The 20,381-nt window shown below is 42.7% G+C and overlaps 1 protein-coding gene across 3 annotated transcripts in view; it reads right to left on the bottom strand.

Annotated features, from left to right (window-relative positions):
- LOC121951356 (semaphorin-6B-like) overlaps window positions 1–20,381 on the bottom strand; it is a 44,921-nt gene that overhangs the window by 12,992 nt on the left and 11,548 nt on the right. For all 3 annotated transcript variants that reach the window (XM_088085358.1, XM_088085357.1, XM_088085359.1), the window contains exons 2-13: window positions 10,628–10,751; window positions 9,609–9,720; window positions 6,439–6,499; window positions 6,268–6,330; window positions 3,819–3,917; window positions 3,650–3,740; window positions 3,270–3,389; window positions 2,146–2,234; window positions 1,719–1,936; window positions 972–1,103; window positions 530–679; window positions 232–408 (exon numbers count right to left, since the gene is read on the bottom strand). In XM_088085358.1, the coding sequence (XP_087941484.1) occupies window positions 232–408; window positions 530–679; window positions 972–1,103; window positions 1,719–1,936; window positions 2,146–2,234; window positions 3,270–3,389; window positions 3,650–3,740; window positions 3,819–3,917; window positions 6,268–6,330; window positions 6,439–6,499; window positions 9,609–9,720; window positions 10,628–10,748 (1,433 nt within the window). In that variant the 5' untranslated portion in view covers window positions 10,749–10,751. The remainder of the gene's footprint in view (window positions 1–231; window positions 409–529; window positions 680–971; window positions 1,104–1,718; window positions 1,937–2,145; window positions 2,235–3,269; window positions 3,390–3,649; window positions 3,741–3,818; window positions 3,918–6,267; window positions 6,331–6,438; window positions 6,500–9,608; window positions 9,721–10,627; window positions 10,752–20,381) is intronic.

The following is a 20,381-nucleotide window of genomic DNA, read 5'->3' as shown; positions in this document are numbered from 1 at the left end:
CTTATGTACTGTCAAAACTAAATAGCCCTTTACTAAGCTGCGCTTCAAAAATGTTAAAATCAAATATTTAAAATAAGTGTAATTGAAAACAGGTCTTGGGTGAACTGTCACTGCTGCTCACCAGCTCTCAAACAGAGGCAGGCAACATGAGACCTGACGTTCCTGGAGCAACATGTCAAAATGTATAATTTAATGTAGATCAGGGACAAATACGCCTCGACTCCTACTCACTTCTCTGGGTTGAATCCTTCAACTTCCTCCAGAAATACGCTGCGGTGGGAGACAGAATCTCCACTGGGAATCATTAGAAACTTGAGAATGGTTCCTCGAGTCGAGCCCAGGAACAAGACTGTACGGTTCTTATGGGGTCCGGCTTCTGTGTCCACCACCATGGCTGTCAACTGGTACCTTGATAGATAGCAACATAACAAGTTTTTCCAATATCCTTCTTACATGCTGTGATGAATACTTTCAGATGTCATGCCATAAAAGATTCTGCGCAGGCGCTATCAAATAACTGAGTCAGTACCGTCCCATAGTCTTGACCACCCAGGGTCTGTGCCCCAGCAGTGGAACCGTCTCATCCATCAGCGGGTGGGTCTTCACAAAGTTCAGCACCTCATCTGGGAGTGTGGTAGAGGAGCTAAATCTGGATCCCTGCACTGCACATCCTCCGGGTCTGCAGGCAGAGACAGAAAAGTGGGAGTCGAAGAATAGATGGATAGGAAAGAAAGCGATTGAAGTCCAGCGAGAGCAAGAAGAAAAGAGTCAGAGGAGTTCTTTTTGTGGCTGCTTGGGGTTGTATTAGAATTTTTGCTGAATAGTAGTGAAGTTGCTGTGTGATTGACAGTTGGAGCTTATAGCAAGGGAGTACGTTGAGTAGACTATATATATGTGAGACAGATGCTCAGTAAAGCAGTACTGCAGTATTTTGCCCAAGATCGGCTCACATACACTTTGCATAACAATACCTTGGTTTAGGCACAGCTTCGTCTGGCACAGGAGTCCAAATAGATTCTGGGGATTTCTGCTCTTTAAAGCGGCCCTCAAAGACATGAGCGAGCTGCTGCATGTCAAATACACACACTGCAGAGCCAGGGATGCTGCCAGAGAAAAACAAAAATAAGACAGTGGTGAGAGGGCTGTGGCCCCCAGCATAAATCAGTGGATAGACAGGGTGAAAAATGTCTTTAATATGGAAAAAAATCACAGCAAGGTTACAGCTGAAAATGGATAGGTTCAATGAACAAAGGCCCAAGTTAATATGGGCAATGCTGGAACTCTGGTTACCTCTTTTTCTCTGTGTCTGTGTGTTTTTTCTTGGCTTTTATTTTGCTTTTTGTTTTTTTGTTTCTCCTTTTTCTTTTTCTTTCTCTTTTGTTTTTGTTTTAACTTTGATTTATATTTAATTGTTAGTTTTATAATACATATTTGTATATTTCTTATGCTGTAAAGAGTGTAAAGAGTAAAGTTTGGGATATATGCAGAAGTAACAGGTTAAGGTTTGGGAAGTAATATCACCATTAAAGATATACTTAGGAGGGTTGATTATGTACATGAAAAGACCAAAAGTATGTGAACTTTATTGTAAATGTCTCCTCTGTTGGGTGTTCTGTGCATTCACTTTGTGTTCAATAAATGAAAAGTAAAAAAAAGATGGTGGTGAGAAAAATATTGTTTCGTGTTTCTTTGTGTGCATGTTGGGCGTGACTCTGTACCTGTTTGGCGGTGTGGAGAAGAGACCCAGGATGACGTCTCGTCCCTGCATGTGGATGATGTTGCTTGTGGCGTGCAAGAGATTGAAGTAAAAGTGTGAATCTCCCGGGACGGAGCAGTTGAGCCGAGCCTTCAGGAATGTAGTCCACTGTTTCTCCAGGACGCGCTGAGAGCCACCCAGGTCTGCCTTACACACACGAGCCACACGAGACACCATCACCTGGAAGACAACAAAACAGAAGAGATTAGACGCAAGACAAAGTAAAGGAAAAGACCATAACACGTGGATATTTGTATTTAATGTACAAAACATATGTATTATATACATATAATATACATAAAAACACAAGTAACTGAGGACCCCTTAAGAAAAAGGGAAAGAAAAGTTGGGACAAAGGTCATTTTGAAAGAAAGAAAAAAAGAAAGAACCTTCTCCAAATGATGAAACTCCATGGCCATCTCTCTGAAGAAGAAATAAATATGAGGCCCCCACTCCATGGAGCTCACAAAGTAGGGCTCTGAAAAACAATATGAGAAAAACACAGTCAGACAAACACTCACATACTGAAGAGTAGCTACGCACCGCTGTGGGCCAAACGTAACGCTCCAAAGTCCCTGACATGGAGCTGTAATAACAGTCACATCAACATGGACCGCTGCTGTCCACGGGCGTCGCTCATCAAATATTCATGTCCTGTTTAATTTATCATCATGGACAAGAGGATGCACATTATTTATCATTTATTCAGCCGGCACTGTTCCGGCTTTGACCTGCCCCCACTTGTTTTTCTCTTGGTGGAAAACAGACTGAACTGTTCAATTGAACGCTTGTTAAAACCCTGAACCTGTAGAGTCCAACTAACCTCAGTACATCACTCCGTCTGTGTTCCACTTACAGTGAATCTATTTAAGGTCCAGTGTGCAGGATTCAAGGGGATTTACTGGCAGAAGTTGAATAAAATCCAGTGTGTTTTCTTTAGTTTAGGATCACGTGAAATTAAGAATGATTGTGTTTTCGTTACCATAGAATTAGTTGTCTATATCTACATAGGAAGCGGGTCCTCTTCTGCAGACTCCCAAACGTTGTGCTGCCATGTTTCTGCAATACTCCAGAACGGACAACCCAAACGCTGACTGTACATACAACACAATCTCATCCCAACTCAAATATCGTTGCTTGGTCATTGCCGTACACGTCTGGATATAACATACTAGGTGTCGTCCTGCATCTGTTGTTGATGATCAATAGGCTCCTGGTAAAAACCTCCTGAACATCTGGATCTTAAGTTATCAGAGAACAAAGTTGAGCACCTCTGGATAATTTCTCTCACAAAAACCTCCTGAACAATGAACACTGACGGAAATGTAACAGGGAGAAGTTTTATCTTGTAACAAACCGCGATGCTAACTGCTAGCTGCCACTAAATCCTACACACTGCAGCTTCAAATGTAGACATAATCATGTTTGTTTCACTGCTTATTTGCCTTCTGATTGTCTGTTGAAGGTGTCTGACTCACAAAAGTCATTTAAATGCATCTGTTTCTAAAAGTACCTCTGAACCATTTGGAGTCATGTTTGACTGTGCGGAGGGCGGGGCTGTCACCAAGACTACGATAGATCACTGCATCGATGGCCAGGAAGTCTGTCACAGTACCAGTAAAGAGACTCCCATCTGAGAGCGAGAGAGACGCACAGACGGAGGAGAGGAGGAGATTAAGAAGAGGAAGAAGGGAGCGATACAGATGGAGAGATAGCACAAGGTCAGGGAGATTAAAACCAAACAAGCAATACAGCGAGAGGTCTGACTATAAATCATTTGTAAAGGTAAACACAAGGGCGCAGACGTTTTAATGTCTGGAGCTGAAAACTGGGTCTGATGTCTGCTGGAAACCCGGAATTCTTCATCTGTAGCGTGCAAACTGAAGATACTACCTGCAAATAAAGCCACATTGGCGTGCCGTGGATCATATGGGCACCGTGCCATCCCGCTGACAGACTCCCCCACCATCTCTAGAGTGTCTCTCTGCAACAGGAAAAATATAGATAAATAAACTGGCAGCCACACAGAGAATGACCAGCTGACAGATAGATGGATACTAACAGTGTAGTTGGCACACAGCGGGTTGAAGGCGTTTGTTCCACATACAAACAGGCCACCATGCTGGCTGAGCAAAACCTTGATGAAATTACGGCACTCTCCCTATAGAGAAAAACACAAAAAGAAACACAAAGAGGAGAAAAAAATCACTAGGTACAGGACAACAGATTTGAACTCAAAATTAAGCTTAGAAGTCAGAGAAAGAAAGCTGCAAGTGTGAAGTTTGAAAAAAAGCAGCTTAAAACAACCCTTGGAGGAAATAACACCCTCAAGCACACTCCATCTGGAGGAACAATAGGGCGAGGACTTTATAGCTGTCTTCAAAGTGGAGGCTGCTGATTAAGCTGAGATTTAAAAGTGCTGCCAGTGAATCTGAAACTTGATGACACTGGTCAGCCCCTCAGCCCCTTTGTTACAACAGTGTCTGATGACATGATATTGCAAAGATGCAATGGGGGGGGGGGTTAGGGTCCAGCAACAGTCACAGTCATGTTCATTTTGAAAAAGTAATTTATTTATTTTGAATTATTAATCAACTTGTATTTAAACCTCTCCTGAAAATGATCTTTGTTTACTGATCTAAACTAGGAGAGAGAGAGAGAGAGACAGAAAATGCATGGGTCTATATGAGTATAGCAGATTGGGGGTGGCACTCATTGGGCCCTATTCAGATAACCTATAGTGCATGGCGCAAAAGCGTTTAGGGTGTGGCAAAGCCCATTTTGCTAGTTAAATGGTGGATAATCTGGGCACCAGGTGCAGCGCACAGCGCAGAGGGGTTGCATTTAGACTCTGTATTAGTCATGGGTGTGTTTTTGGCGGTATATGAATTAACCAATATGCGCGTCAGCTCCCACTCCCTTTAAGTGCCAGGGGCGCCAAGAATTGGTGCACTGCAATCTAAATGACGAATTTGGCGAATTAAAGACGTGAGAGGTGTTTTGCTGAAGAAACCAATCTGCTCGCGCACGAAGTGAAGGCGTGTGAGCAGATAATTTGTGGAAGGAGCAGAAATCCACCAAAAGCAGCAGAGGTTAAGCAGGCATGAGAGGACGTGGCAGTGCAGGTTCACAATGCAGAAAAGTGTACAATGATGTGAGGAGGAGGGGTAAACAAAGCTCGCCACTCAGCGTAAAGATCAAGCTGAAACGGGAGGAGCCAGCTGATCTCTCAGTGCTCATGTTGCTGCTGGCACATTTGGGTTAACTGGCAGCCTCACGCCTTCCTGTAATGTGCCTTCATTTATGTCCGAGAGACATCCATGATGCATATCAATGATGATAATGGAGACATTTGATTCAGGCGTTTCAGTTTAGCTCAGTTCGTGAGTACGGTGGCTTTCTGGCACACCTCAATGGAGTTGAGCCATCGCTAATGTTATTAGCTCCACCTGCGCTGCTTCTCCTGCTATGACATTTCAAAATGTCTGCTGTGAAAAAGGTCTATTCTTGGATTATAACTTTAACTGCACACTTCCCTGATATATGCTATGAGATGATAAAGCATTAGGTCTGGTCTGGTAACTGTGTGTCAGATGATTCACAGTTACATCATTTACCCTTAACCTAAGTTAGCGGATTTTAGCTTCACCTTGCTGTCGTTAGTTTTCTTCCTCTCATGGTCTCTCCACCTTGGGCAAATCTCTCCCCTTCTGTCTTTCTACATTAATTTCTACTCCTGCATCTTTTCTCCTTTCATCTGTGCGCTCTGAAGCAGCACCTCTTCTTCTTTTGTTGTCTCCCCGCCTCTTTGTAACTACCTTGTGGATGCCCTATCCTCCTTGTGTGTTTCTTCTCCACTTTTCCTCCACCTTCACACATCCCATCCCTACCTACACCTCCTCTCCTCAACTGATTTCAATTACTGTTTCCTCCCCGAGGCTGTGTCACTCTCTGCACAGTTTGCTTTATAATGTTTCCTCTTGCCTCTTTTTCTTTTTCCATGAGTTCCGCCCAGATTGGATTTTGCTGGCGGCGCCGCTGCATTTATACAATAAAGCTTATATTTTAGGTCACACTCTGTCAAGCGAGCCACCATCCCTTCGAATATTTCTTTTTTGTAGATTTGATCACGCTCCCTTCATATCTCAGAACATTGTCAACTATCACTTTATATACACACAGAGCCGTCCCACTTTCTAGTCTTCCCCAAAGGCTATGAATGAGAATTATGACAAAAATTGGCACAACGCAGGTATGCAACACAATGGCAGTCAAGCTCAGTGGACATCTGTCGGCCTGGGCAACGTTTCACCGAGCTAGCTTGATTAAGTGACGTGCTGATTCTGTATCAACAAGATCAAATTTGTGTAAATAACGTATGCAGGTGCACCTGGAGGAAATAAGGTTTCTCTAGCAGCTGCTGTGCCTGTCCATGCGTGTGATAGTATAGATGGTGTTGATGCATGAAAGAGCGGATCACAAAGTCAGAGTGTTGTGTACGAGCACTGTACCTCATGTTTGCCCTTCATTCGGCACACTCGAATGTCGTTCTTGTTGGATTCCCATGTCCGTTTCTGCCAAAAGAACCACAGTCAGAATATGTGCTGGTAATCGTGTGAGTGAATATTATCAGTTTTTAATGAATGTTTGGTTGTGTGCTTGTGTAGAGAAATGAGTCTTACCTTGCTGTAGAACATCTCGTCACCTGCCATGTTATCCAGCTCCACTCTGTACAGGTCATCTCTACAAAACACACCACACATCAGTGCCAGTGTAATACTGTAGGATGTCTTTTATACAATATAAACAATGTGTGAGGAAGGCCTCAGTGAATAGTATGTTTTTCAGCGTTTTGAAGATGTTTTGTCTCTTTTAATTATTCCAGAATCAAACTGACTCATAAAACATGTTGTTTAAGGATTTTATCTGACTTAATTTGGTCTTTCCATACAGATGTGCTGGCTAGGTTGGACTGGGTTTGACTGTCAGCCCAGCGCAGCCAGCCTGCTGTCTTTCTGAACTCATAAAATAGCGAATCTTTGTCAGTGGTTTTGGCTTAAGTGCGCAACCCAAAAAGGCACCTTTTGCGTGCGCATGAAACACTGCTGAATAGCATCAGCTGAGAACGCAGCCGGACAGAACCAGTCGCTGTGTTACGCCGGGGCACCTGGGGCCTCATGTACAAAGACTTGCGTGGATTTCCTACTGAAACATGGCGTACGCTCAAATCCAGAAAACGTCGTACGCACAAAAAAATCCTGATGTATGAATCTGTGCGCACGCATGAATCCAAGCACATTCCCTTTGTACATCCCAATCAGCGTGGAATTGAGCGCACATGTTGGAGTACCCGACCACTCCCTGTCCACGCCCCCATTTAAATACGCAAATCATATTTAAATAAGCCCTGCACCTGAGATTCCCCTCTCTGCACGATCAGAAAATAAGAAACAAAAGATGAGTAAGACGGGATTTTAAACTTCCATTCATTAAGTTTATACACTTACACGGATCACACACTATTGTTGCAAATTAGTGCAGAAGTGCGCCGGGGAGAAGGTGAGGCAGATAAGTCTTTACGCACGGGGTTATTAACATGAGTACGTTGCGCACAGTGACAAACAGGGGCTTGTTAGAAAGATCTGAAACTGTAGTTTAACCAGCAAAACACAGCAAGTCACTAACGCTAACCGCTGACTAGTAATGATGCGGTGAAGACGGGATATGATTTGGGGGCGCACATGCTCAATGCGCATCACAGGGACTAATACTAGGACAATTACACGACAAATTTACTTACCAAGAAGCCACCCATCGCGCACAGTGCCAGCTTGTCTGTTCCCAACCATGCTGTTACTCAGAATGCGTGAATCGTGCATTGAACCAGGCCACCTCGCCGCAATGTTGGTTAACTGCATTTGCGCATCACATATGATCTGTACATTGATGGAATGAAAGTGTTTCCTGTTCATGTATACAAATTCATCATGTAACGGCGCTTTTATAGCAATGTGTGTGCAGTCGATAGCTCCGATTACATTAGGAAAACCGGCTCTCGCTGCAAATTGCGCTTTAATGTTGACCTGTTCAGCTGCATGGTATGGGAATTTGATATATCTGGCTGACATGCGGATAATTCCGTCCCACACGGCTGGCATGGCTCGGCTGAGGGTCGACCGGCACGGTCCCGATCGGTCGGCCAGCTCCCTCTGAAATGCCCCGGTTGCCAGGAACCCCAGTGTGCTCAGCACCTGTATGGGCACAGGCAGCGCATGGCTCCTGGCTGTGTTGCGCTCCAAGGCCGGCCGCAGCTCTGCGCACAGTTCCACGAGGATTGCCCTCAGGAACCTAAAGCGGCTGATGAGCCAGTCGTCATCGTGTGCCAGTACGTCGTCTCTGTCTCGAAACACACGCTCTCTTCTAATTGCACCATTTGCAATGTCCTCTAATGCTGCTAAAGCTGCCATTGTTTTCAGCGGTACTTTTTGCACCACTTTGCGCACGCTTTTATATCCACTCATGTAATTGGAGACACGTATGTGTGTGTGTGTGTGTGTGTTAATTGTTCACTGGTGTTAATTGTTCATGTGTCTCTGATGTGCACATCATTAAGTCATCATTCAGAGGACGGATTGGTTACACGTGTTTATTTTATGTTTCCCAGGATCACCTCTAAGTGTCGCCAAAGTATCAACGGCTGTAGAAATGTGCGTACGCCAGCTATGAAGTTGGCGTGAGGCACCGCACATTTCCACGGTCATTTCACTCTTGATACATCTGAACTTTGCCGTGAGAAAGAGCGTACGCCACGTTTTTGTGCGTACGCACCCTTTGTACATGAGGCCCCTGGTGCAGTCGCTCAATGCACGCATGGTCAGCATCACTTGAAAACGCAGCCAGACAGAACCTGTCGCGTGCATACAAAATGCAGCAGGACAACATCAGGTTGAAACGCTGCCAGTAACAATGTAATACAAGAAGTGTGAGGGAACTCATAGGGCAGGCTGTCGGGGAAAGTGGATGGGTCGAACAAACCTGGACTTTGATGTGGGAGTGCGGTGTTTACTTTCCGTTTGAATGTGATGTTTTGTTTCTACACCTTACCATGTGCCTCCTGTGACTTTGTCACCTAAACCTAACCATCCTGCCAGCATGTGCATTTGTTGACGTCTCAGCGTGGGTTGCCACGTGCTGTTGTTGCTTAAACATAAGCATGTACAGTGATATCCCACCATGTGCATTTGCTGACATCACGGTAGCGGCATCCTGAAGCGTGAAGGGCAGATGCAGAAGTATAACTAATTTGTAATATGTAGACGCAGAAGTCCACTGACAAAGCGCCAACATGTGACAAGCTTTCACTGATGATGCAAACCAACAGAAGGTTTTTCTTTTGTTTTGGGGGTAAACTGTCCCTTTTATTTTGGCATGAGGCACAGTATTCTAGGTTTGCCTCTCTCTTCATTAGATGTTAAATTGTCATTTAATGTGATTGATATGAGCCTTGTGTATTTTCTGGATAGTTGTGTCAAAGTTTCGCTAAAAACTATGTAGGTGAACACTTCAGCTCTCATCAGGGTGCCAAATGTTTTCACTTGAGGACCAGATTTGGCAGACAGTCCAGAATTTACCGTCTATTACCATTTTCCATATTTCATGTATAAGAGTAATCTAAATAAACAGCCTTCGCTTGACATTTAACAACATAATCAAATGCTTCCTCTCGACAACAAACTGAAAATGTCCTCAGCAGAATGACAGCAGATGGAAGCTGTGGCATCAAATGAAAGCAAAAGGATATTAATGCGAGCACGTCAGTAACACACAGTTGGAGGCGGTTGCCGTTGGTTACCTGGCTCCTATGTAGAGCGTGCGGTTGACTTGGAGGACCGTCTGGATGTGCAGCTCCTGTCTCTGAGCTGAACGATGAGCTCTGCCCAAGAACACCGGATACCTCCGCACAACTGAGAGAGAAAAGAAAAGAAAAAAAAGAAAGAAAAGAAATTAAGTGCCTTGCTCAAGGATACTTTGACAGTTAATGACAGAGCGAGCACTTTTTGCATCAATAGCTACCCTCAGAACTTCTCTAACCTTCACTTTAATAGTGTCTTCACTCATTCTTGATGTTCTTGTACAGGAAAACAAAGATAATGGGAAGAGATGAATGGTGCGGCAGTTAAAGTACACTCACGCTTTAATCCTCTTAGTGTTTTTTTTGGGCTTTTGTTGATGCATGCAGCGCCATAATGAGAAAAACTGTGTGCAACCATTATTGTAATTTTATTGTGGGATAAAAAGGCATTCCCTTTCTTTCCTCCCTACATTTCAGATAAGTGGGAGAGTACAGATGAGGTGCAGCGAGAAAGTGGCGGCAACAGACTACGGGAAAGTTTCAAAGAGGAGGACAACGGTCTCCACAGGGAGCCCTCATCATCAGGAGACAGATTGGGAAAACGTCTCATTGTCCTTGACTGCAGGGGAGGAAGAGAGGAGGACGTAGCGATCCATCTCCACCTGTCTCCTCCCCTTCTCTCTTCCACCCCTCACCCTTCTCTCGTCATCTGCATCACCTCATCCAATCCAATTGTCTCCCATTTTTTCATCTTCACGCACCTCTCAAAATCCATAATAATCATTTCTCTCTCTCCTTTTGTCTGTCTTTACATCTCTCTTTCTCTCTCATATTTACTATGCTGCCACTGAGAGAAAGAGTGAAGAAGTCTCTTTATTTATCTGTATGCCCAGGTAGCTAGAAAGCAGGTCCACACCAAAGGTCTGACCCTTGACCCCCGATTTCCACATCCACCATGAAGCCATTTATCATCTACGCAGCACACAGACACACACACACACAGCAGGAAGGAAACATACCCTCTACGGGGACGTAGCTGAGTGGACTGGGTTCCTCTGGGAATGAGCCATCCGCCAGTTGAAGCAGCAGGAGGAGAAATGTGAAGGGAGGAGCCACAGTCGCCATGGCAGCAACACACATGCACTGAGGAGAGAAGGGAGAGAAAAATGCCATTGTTGTGTACTCTGAATATGTTTTTCTGTGTGTGCATGTGTGACAGTGTAGAGCAAGATGGGGGAAGACACCCCCCTTAAGAACAAACTCAATTTGCTGTAAAATTTAAAAAATATTTGATTTCAGCATGTGCAGGATGATGACGCTTAGGCTAAATCAACACACCACTGGGAGAAATAGGTTGTTAGAGCCAGTTTTGTTGATATAGCACGAAAATGAGAATCTTGTCAGTGGTGGATGAAGTACTGGAAAGCCATGCTTGAGTAAAAGCACTGATATTTTAGCAAATGACTTTGGTAGAAGTTAAAGTCTCTTATTAGAATATTAAATAAATAAAATTCTTAAAGTATTTGATATTTACTGTACTTAAGTATCAAATGCTATTTTATTATATTACATGGATTTAATTATTGAAATTTAAAGTACAAGTCAACACTGGTAATAAAAAGCAAGCATTGAGTATTTTGAGAATTACAAAGTTTATTTCTTCATAACATGCACGACTTTAAAAAGAGTTTTTTCCTCCCTCCCATTTCCTTATTCGTTCGTCCATCCCTTTCTCACCTATTTTTGTAGTATGTAGCTAAAATGTTTGGGGGAAAAAGTACACATTTTATTTAGGAAATGAAGTAAAGTTAAAGTTAAAGTTGACAGAAAAAGTAAAAGTAAAATACTGATACTCCTAAAAATATTTAATTATCGTAAGAGAGTATTATTACTTCACCAAAGAATTTTGTAAAGAAGCCCCCAAGCTCAAGACGAGCTCGCTAACTAAATCAAATGAACCCCACTCTGACACATTAATGAATTCGCTAGGAGTCTTTTAGCTTTTCCTTCAGGCTTACTCTTATTATTTCAGGATTTCCTCCTCCAGCAAGCTCGCTAAAAATGTTTGCTAATTATAGATATCTAGAAATACTGATTATTGCTGGCTAGCTAGCTAATTCCCTGGTAATGAATTGAAACTACAATAGCCTACTATACTACTACATCATGCAGATATGAACTATCAGGCTGTTCTCACAAACTGTATGTATGATTGTCCTACAAACAGCACTGCACCCAAATTCAAACATATCACACGTATTTTGAAAGGCTACAATCATGTTACTAATGCGCTTACAGCACTAAGAAAGGAGGCAGGTTGGGGTGGTGGATGGGTAAAAAAAATCTGGACTTTCCCCTTGAGATGCAAGCTGGGAACCATGTGAACTTTGAGTGAACTTTTGAGTAATTTTAAAGTATGTGATCATATGTGGCGCACTAATTTGCACAATGACATGCACTGTTGTGCATGCATTTTTGTAAGATATCACATGACCCGCTCTATGAGAATACTTTGGAACTTTATAAAGTCACAATAGACTAGATAATCGATTTAAATATTTTGAGGCTAGGAGTTTTTGCCCCTTTACTGAGGGGAGCTTCTTGTCCCAAGCGTCTAACGTTATATTTTCACTTTAAAAACGAAAGATCTTTTTCCCCACCATCATGTATATATCTGTGACGACCCCCTGGGTGCCATCTTGTGTTGTGCATTCACCTGTTTGTGTGCTCTCTTGCAGGCAGATAATAGTTAGGGCTACTGGGAACGCCTGAGAGTGCTCGGATGATTTAAGCCGACGTGCATCCATTAGCTCACTATCTGAACCTCCGCTCTGCTGCTGCATTGCCCTGCCCTCTTTGGTTTGGTTATGTTTCTTTTTTTTAAGATTATTTTTTTGGGCTAAACCCGCGGCCGCTGCGGCGAGGACACAACCTCTGTGCATGGGGCGCCTGCTCTAGCCACCAAGCCACCGGACGCCCCTGGCTATGTTTCCTTACATCTTTGTTTTGCTTTTATGCACCTTTACAACACCTGCACACAGTTTACACTCATGCAACACACATTACTGACTCCACTGACTTCCAAACTCCACACTGTAAATACTGAGTTACTCTCTAATTTGTCTAATTTGATTACATAAATATCTTTGGATCAAGTTTGCCATAATGTGTCACCAATCTTGTTGTGGCCATTTGACCCAGGTTTTTACATGTCAAAGCTTTTTATGAACAAGTTAATGTAAATACGTTGATCACTATTTTCCAGTTACATAAAAATGACATCACTTTAAAATGGTTCTGGTGAAATAAATCTCAAGAATGCAGCAATTCAGACGAAACGCCACAATTCACTTGAGCACAGCCATTCAATACATGTGTTGAGAGCAGCTTTAGTGCCATATTGTAAGGAGAGGGATTAGGAGGTGGGGGCTTCTCTTCTTCCCTCATCTTCCCCTATGTGAGCATCTGTGTTGTTGACATTATGATTTCTTATTCAACAAGTAAGTGTGTGTGTGTGTGTGTGTGTGTGTGTGTGTGTGTGTGTGTGTGTGTGTGTGCATGTGCGTGTGTGTGTGTGGACATACGCATGTGATGACAGGGTCAGAAGTGCAGCAGGGTGACTGCTGCCACCAACCAGGCTCCAGCAGGGAGCTAATGTGTTTCTTTTGTCTGCTTAGAGGTGTAATGAGGATCTATTGTCAGAAATGTCACTCCATTGTCAAACTGTCTGAATTGAAGGGGATTCTTACAGTCATATAACACGCCAAGAGACAAAACAGTCACAGCATTACAAAGCCACTTTGGGTGGTAATGTTCCTTTCACTAATTGTGTTTCTATGTGCACATATGGAGGATATATTACGGGCAATTTGCGACGGAAAAGGAAAAGCTGGTCTTTATTGAGAGAGTAGAAAAAAAGTGACTCGGATAAGCTGGACAATCTCTTTCTAAAGGTCAAAAGTCAAGAATGCTCTAAATCACCAGCAAAGAAAAGGGGAGGGAAAGATTTTGGTTTTTAAAAAGTTACGAGCCCAAAAAAGGGTCACACTGTGCAAGTTGTGCACACACACAGACACATGAGCCGACAAAACAAGAGTCTTAAGCCATGCGGCTCTCTTTTTAATGGGTAACTGGTGTTTTTTTCAAACTGGCCTCTATTTTCCATATTTTTGTGTCTATGTCTTGTTTTTGCCACTGACAGGTTCAAAGTGTCAGACAACATTATGGAGATCGACAAAGATCGACCTTTTAAAAGAAATGAGATCCTTCTTTTTTTTTCGTTAAATCAGAAACATTCACAGTTGTGACACCTCACAGACAGCCTGTCACTCAAGCGGCCCCACGCCTTTACATATGTTTAACTTTAAGCCTTAGAAAATATAAATGAGTGAGTTGTATAAAACCCATGTATTCACCACCCTGTGCAGTTGTCATAAATGTTGACATTAGCTGTAGAGGCCAAAACCGTCCTTTGTATGAGGCTGTAAACATATTTATTTCTGCTGGAAAGTTGGGCATTTTAACATGGGGGTCTATGGGTATTGATTGGTTTCTGGATCCAAGTGGCCATTTGAGGAACTGAAACTTTAAGCCCTTCCAAGTTGGCTTCATTTTTAAGTCCTAAAAGTTGTCACTTGGTTTCACTGTTGCTCAGTACTGGATCAATTTAACAAAATGAAAAAAAAGTTGTATTCACTGATCACTTAGAAACAAAATCATAGGAAAATACGGTGCAGGTTGAAAAATACCGATATTACCCTTTAAGCCAAATGCTAACATCGGCATGCTAACATGCATTAGACACAAAGTACAGCTGTAAATGTCATCACTTTTGCAAGTGGGCTATTTGGTCATAAAGACAAAAAGAAATTTTGATCTGATGGTGGCGCTAGATGAAAACTCAGGGGATCACCTAACCCTGCAGAATCCATTCTCTGAGGACCATGAATGTCTGTACAAAATTGAATGGCGATCCATCCAATAGTTGTTGAGACAGTCTGAAGATAAGTGATGGACTGACCAACCAACAGATACACCAGCATGCTGCTGGGATGGCCAACAACCCACAGAACGGGGTCAAACTGTCAAAACAAGCCCCCATGCTGTACATCAGCATCTCTTTCACCTATAAAACCAAGACAGTGGAATAACACCGCTGCACATAAGTTATTACCGGTCATAAACTGTGGCAGCTACACCATCAAAAACATGTTTAAGCCTAGGTGCTTTTCTTTGCATTTACTCAAACTGCCTGTGGCTCAGCTGCACTCTCTTTGAAGTGAGAATTCTTTGAAAAGAAGAGGAGACATAGAGAGGGGAAAAGAGGGGACAAGACAGATGAGGAGAACAAAAAGGGCGGAGTGCTCGCATTTTGTCTTGGGCTGACAGCGCTCCTAAAATCCTGGAAAATGTGGATTTTGATGGAGCACAAATGAAAAGAAAGGTCAGAAAATGACGAAAATGATGTGAACAATATGAATGCTGTTCCCATCAAATCAACCTGAATGCCGTGTTTCATGTTTTCCCCAACCCCCGCTGATTCCTTTTCATCCTCTGTCTCTCTCCCTCCATCACCCACCTCCTCCCCTTCATTTCTCTTTCTTTATACCTCTCAGCTTGTCTGTTCCAGGATAAAAACCCTACGACTGTTTTCAAAGATAGAACAGGTACAGAGGTAGATGTGCTAGTTGCTAAGGTGATGACAACTGCTATTTGAAGCGCACAGATGCACCCAGATGTAACACGCACTTGCTCATATGCATAATTCACCTGTGTTGCCAACACCTCAGACTCTGCATGCATTTGAGTGACAAGCTGTTTGAGGACATCAGTGAGGCGATGCGGTGCTGCAGACTATACACTGGGGGCCACTTCAAATGAAATTCTAGCCCAGAGATTGCAGGTTTGACATCTCTAAGCCTTCTCCTCATCAGAAGCACCGGAGGGAGGGGCGGGGGGTTTGTTTCATCTGATGTCTGTTGGGATTCCCTGAACGAGAACTGATTGAGTCAGGTGTGGGGTCAGCCTCATTTCATTATGGCCATTTCATGAGAGGGTCCGAATATGATGTTTAAACCTAAAATGAAATTCTGTTGTCTTGTATGTGAAAGGATGGATGGGCAGAATTAAATGTAGCATGTGTTCCAGTGAGATTAGGCATCATGTGGTTATAGTTTAAGTCAGAAAATCACACCCCTTCTTCTCAGAGTCATAACTCAGTCAAATCTGAACACACAGACATGGTATACGTATTTTTAGATTCAGTGAGGCTTAATCTCTCCCAGAATATCATTATCTCTGTTCACCGCATCATGGATGTAAATAAAGCCGCTCATAAATTAAAGAAAAAAGGATGCTCCTGACAGAGCTTGTTTGAAAATCATCACATTTTCGTTTTCTTCACTATCAAAGTAAGCAAGTGATAGTTGTCTATACATCCATTGGTACACTGCAGGCAGGTTTTGCTAATCGCTAATTAGGCACACTTTTTATGGTGCCAATTCGCCACAATGTAAACAAATGCTGTGGAAGTTGTAAGACAAAAAATAGCAGAGGTGTGTCAAAATCCATTAGTATTAGCCATTTTAATGTTGCACTATCACTCTATTTTTTCTCCACATTACTAAGACTCAGAATGTCCCTTCAAATTGGCTATTATATCCCTGAAACACAAACACGCTCCTTTATCAACCTAATCAGCAGAATAAATGTCGGCATGACAGTCTTGCAGATATGTTGAAACCTTACATGTTTCAGTTTTAAATTTTGTGATGGGACAACACTGTGGCTGTCGTGTGGATAAGTTTAGGCACAGAAAACACTTGGTTAGAGTTAAGAAAACATGTTTAGGCTTAAAAGACCCTGTTTGGTTACTTCAAACATGGCTGGACATGTCCTAAACTCTTGTAAAAAACACAAATACGCTTTTGTCAGTACAAAGATGGCTGGACATATCCTTAACTTGTTATAAAAACACCCGCTTTTGACACTACAAATATGCCTGGACATGTCCCAAAGTCCCATTAGAAAACATCCCCTTTTGTTACTACATACAAAGCTGGACATGTACTGAACTCTTGTTGAAAGACACATGCTTTTGTCACTACAAACACGTCCCTTAAAAAATACTCGTTTTTGCCATTACAACTCTGGCTGGACATATTCCGAAATCTTGTTAAAGAACGCCTGCTTTGTTGCTGCAAACACCCACTTTTGTTTGTCTCAAACAGTGGCTTGACTGCTGCTTGGCAGCCGTCTCGCCAAAGTGCCCCCCCGCCTCCTCCTGATGAGGAACTCAGCTCATATACATGTTATATAACGTACAAATGTAACACATCCTAACAAACAGTGCGAACATTAAATTATGGTGACAAAAAACCCAAGTCAATTATAAATTGCATAAAACATTTTGTTGCTTAAAACTGCCCTAAAACATCAATACTACAATTCACTAGCCAATTGATAGCCTTTAAGTAGCCCAACTTATATGAAAATATTCATACATGATATTTCTGGCTCGTATATGCAACGGCTCTGGGGTTTTGAAGCTGATCATCCCTCTTTCCTTCCTCACTCTCTGTTCCTTTCTTTCTCACACAAATATGTATGCAAACAGCCTGCACATGCTACATACCAAAACCCTGCAGCCAATCATTAATACAGCCTCCTCGTTAGAGGATGTATTGATTAAGGTTATTGATCCATAAGATAAACCACCAGATCTGGGCCGAGGCCAGGATATTAGATCTCTGCTGCTGGCCAGAGCCACGACAAAGGCATTATTTTTAACGCTCTGGGCTAAAAAAAGAGGTTTGAGGCAGCGCTTTGACAGTTGGTTATCAAGAGTTCTGAGTTTTCCATGCTGAGCCAAAAGACAGAAGAGACAGATGAAAGATAAAAGACAGAGGTGGTTTGAGTAAGAGACACAAAAAAATAGAGGAAAAGAAATAACGGCTGCTACAGACTTGCAGCTCATCAAACTATAAAAAAAAAAAAAACAGGCCGCAGGTGACAGAATGAGTATCAGGAAATCAAGGGAAGAGAGACGAGCGTGGGGAAAGAAGAAAGGATGTTATGCTATTTGTGTCAGATCATGTTGGTGTGATAGGATTAAATGGTGTGACACTGACACCGTTATCACGGGACGCATGTAATGACAATGACAGCCACGCAGTGTAATCTACCCTCATCAGGCAGCCCATTAGCAAATCACCTGCTAACACTCACATCATTAACCAATCAGCAGGTCATCTGAAGAAGCATAATCACCTGCGTTCACCTCTTATCAGTTTGTCCATATGTTTTGTCCTCATCAGCTGGGGTTCAGCTCCATTTAATAAAGTCTTTTTCCTCCCGCAATGACAGAGGGTGAGCTGCATGCTGGGAAATTCCACATAGCCCCACAGTATGCAAACAAACTATGTGTAAGATATCTATTTAATGATTATCTTCTTAATATTTACCCATAATCCCACCCTGAAATGCCTCAGCAGCCTTTAGTGTATATTGGGCATGTTTGCACATTTCAACTATTAAAGCTGCGGAGCAAGATCAATACACTCTCATGCCACTAAACAGAGACCGAATAAAGAGCACCATCCCTATCCACACTGAGGAGCATTAACTGACCACGAGAAAACAGAGACATAAATACAAAAGGCCTCAGCAGTTCGTGTGAAGGCGCAGACACAGAGCGACCAGCGTCACTGATGCTGCGAGTGCTGTTGCAGAGATGCTTGAGCCATGACCTGTGCTGCACCCAACTACAGACCGGCCGTTAATTAATCCTTTAATATGAGAGTATGCTTGTGTGTGTTTGTGTGTGTGAGTGTGTGACAGAAACTGGACAACCTAAAGTCATCTTTTTGTTGGCGATGACATTTCATTTGTCACTGCATCTGAACTGTGTTTTTTGATGCGTTGCGTTAAATCTGTCGTTGTGATTGGGTCTACAGGCAAAATATCTCTCTCTCCCGGTCTCTCTCTCTCTCTCCTTAGCTGCTGCAGCCACTCCACTCTGTGCCTTTGTTACCGTAGCAACCAATAGCAAAGCAAGGCAGAGATGTTCTGTTGCAGTAGATGTAAAAGCGAAGAGGGCGGGTTCGCCCTCTAACACATACATTTGTACACATATACAAGAGTGTGCGCGCACACAAACGCGCGCACACTAATGCATGCGCTTAAGCTTTAACCCAAATCCCAAATGCACATCCACATGAGTGTGCATGAGCACATACATGGACACAGATATAGGAAGGTGTGGGTCCCCTCTCTCTCAGCGAGGAGGGGGATGGGGGAGCTGAGAGCATTTTGTCTCCACATTATCAACACACTGGCAAGACAATATTGCTCATTTGAAATCAATATGTCAACAATGGGAAAATATTCATTGAAAAGTCAACAGTGCATTTATCCCACATTCACTTAGAAAAGATGCTTACTGCTGAGCCGTTTTTTCAAGGGGTTTCCCCTTCAAAGATGTGATATTTCAGCTGAATCTGAATGAGAAAGCTGGCTAATCATTGTTCTGTGTTTATGCAAAACCATTCAGACGTATTATTTAACAACTTTGCTGGACACAAGGCAAGCTGAGATGCCACAAACTTTGGAGTTTGGACAAAAAAAACAGTACGTGTGAGGATAACTCATTTTCTTAATGCTTTTTGTCAGAGGAAGCTCTGAGATTATTCCGACAGGCTAATTCATGTTTTTTTTTTTTTTTTTTTAGAGAAAATGGATCAAGAAAGTTAAACATAATTTGTGAAAAAAAGATTAGATACATCAACATGAAAAGTTGGCTGATATCCTTTACAACTTCCTCTCGTTTGTAACAGACTCGCTCCTTAAAGACTGTATGCAGGTTAAAGCCCGGAATAAAAGCAAGATGGCCTGAGGGTAGAAACACAGACACGGGCTAAACTGGGAGAAGTGGGTCACCTTCACACTTCAGGACTCCACCCTACAAGCTCTATAGCTTCATTAATAGTCTTAAAATATTCCCACTGAAGTCGAAAGGGCGTGAACAAAATGTAACAGTTTTTCTAACTATGGTTCAGTGCTGACAACATTAGAATAGGAGTAAAAGTACAGACAAATGTTGTGTGATGCCGTATCATAAACCTGTTATTGGTTGTCCATCAGCAAAGACATAGGTACATAATGTTTACTTAACAGATGTTTGTCTCTATTGTTTAGCCTCAGAGTTACTAAAGGAGCTGTATGTAACATTCAGAGCATGTTTCAGAGTCTGAGCCAGGATTGTCTGCACAAAGCTTTTAACAAGGAGGTGGTTGAGCCAGTGGTTACCAGCTAACGGTACTAACAACGGCCACAGGTCTGACAGCTAATGATGTTAAAGTTCCGTCACTGTGGCTCTGAACAGCGGTATCAGCTGTAAACGCCACATGAGCACAGTGAAAAGCAGCAGCTTTTAGTTAGCCTGTGGGATACACAAATAGGGACTCAAATGCACTTGCCAGTGGACCGTCAACCATAACAAAAAAAAAGAGAAGAAGAGGATTGGGATGAAAATTGATGTTGAGTTGGCCCGTTTTCTGTTGTCGGGCCAATTTTGGCGGTTAGCTTAAACCCTTTTTACACAGAGGTCGCGCAATAGGGCCACAATGAAGTCACCCCTTTATACTACCCCTGCATTTTTACACAGAACCAAACAATGGCAGCATCATCCCGCTATAGTGTTTGATTATTCACTGCATCGCAGCATCACGGGATCATAAGAGGCATGACGGGTGTGACGTTTAACAAACGAGCATC

Source organism: Plectropomus leopardus, chromosome 12, assembly GCF_026936395.1.
Source record: "Plectropomus leopardus strain MGB_pleo_1.0 chromosome 12, ASM2693639v1, whole genome shotgun sequence".
NCBI lineage: Eukaryota > Metazoa > Chordata > Actinopteri > Perciformes > Serranidae > Plectropomus > Plectropomus leopardus.
Note: the sequence above shows the minus strand (reverse complement) of the source record. Positions and strands in the feature narration are given on the sequence as shown.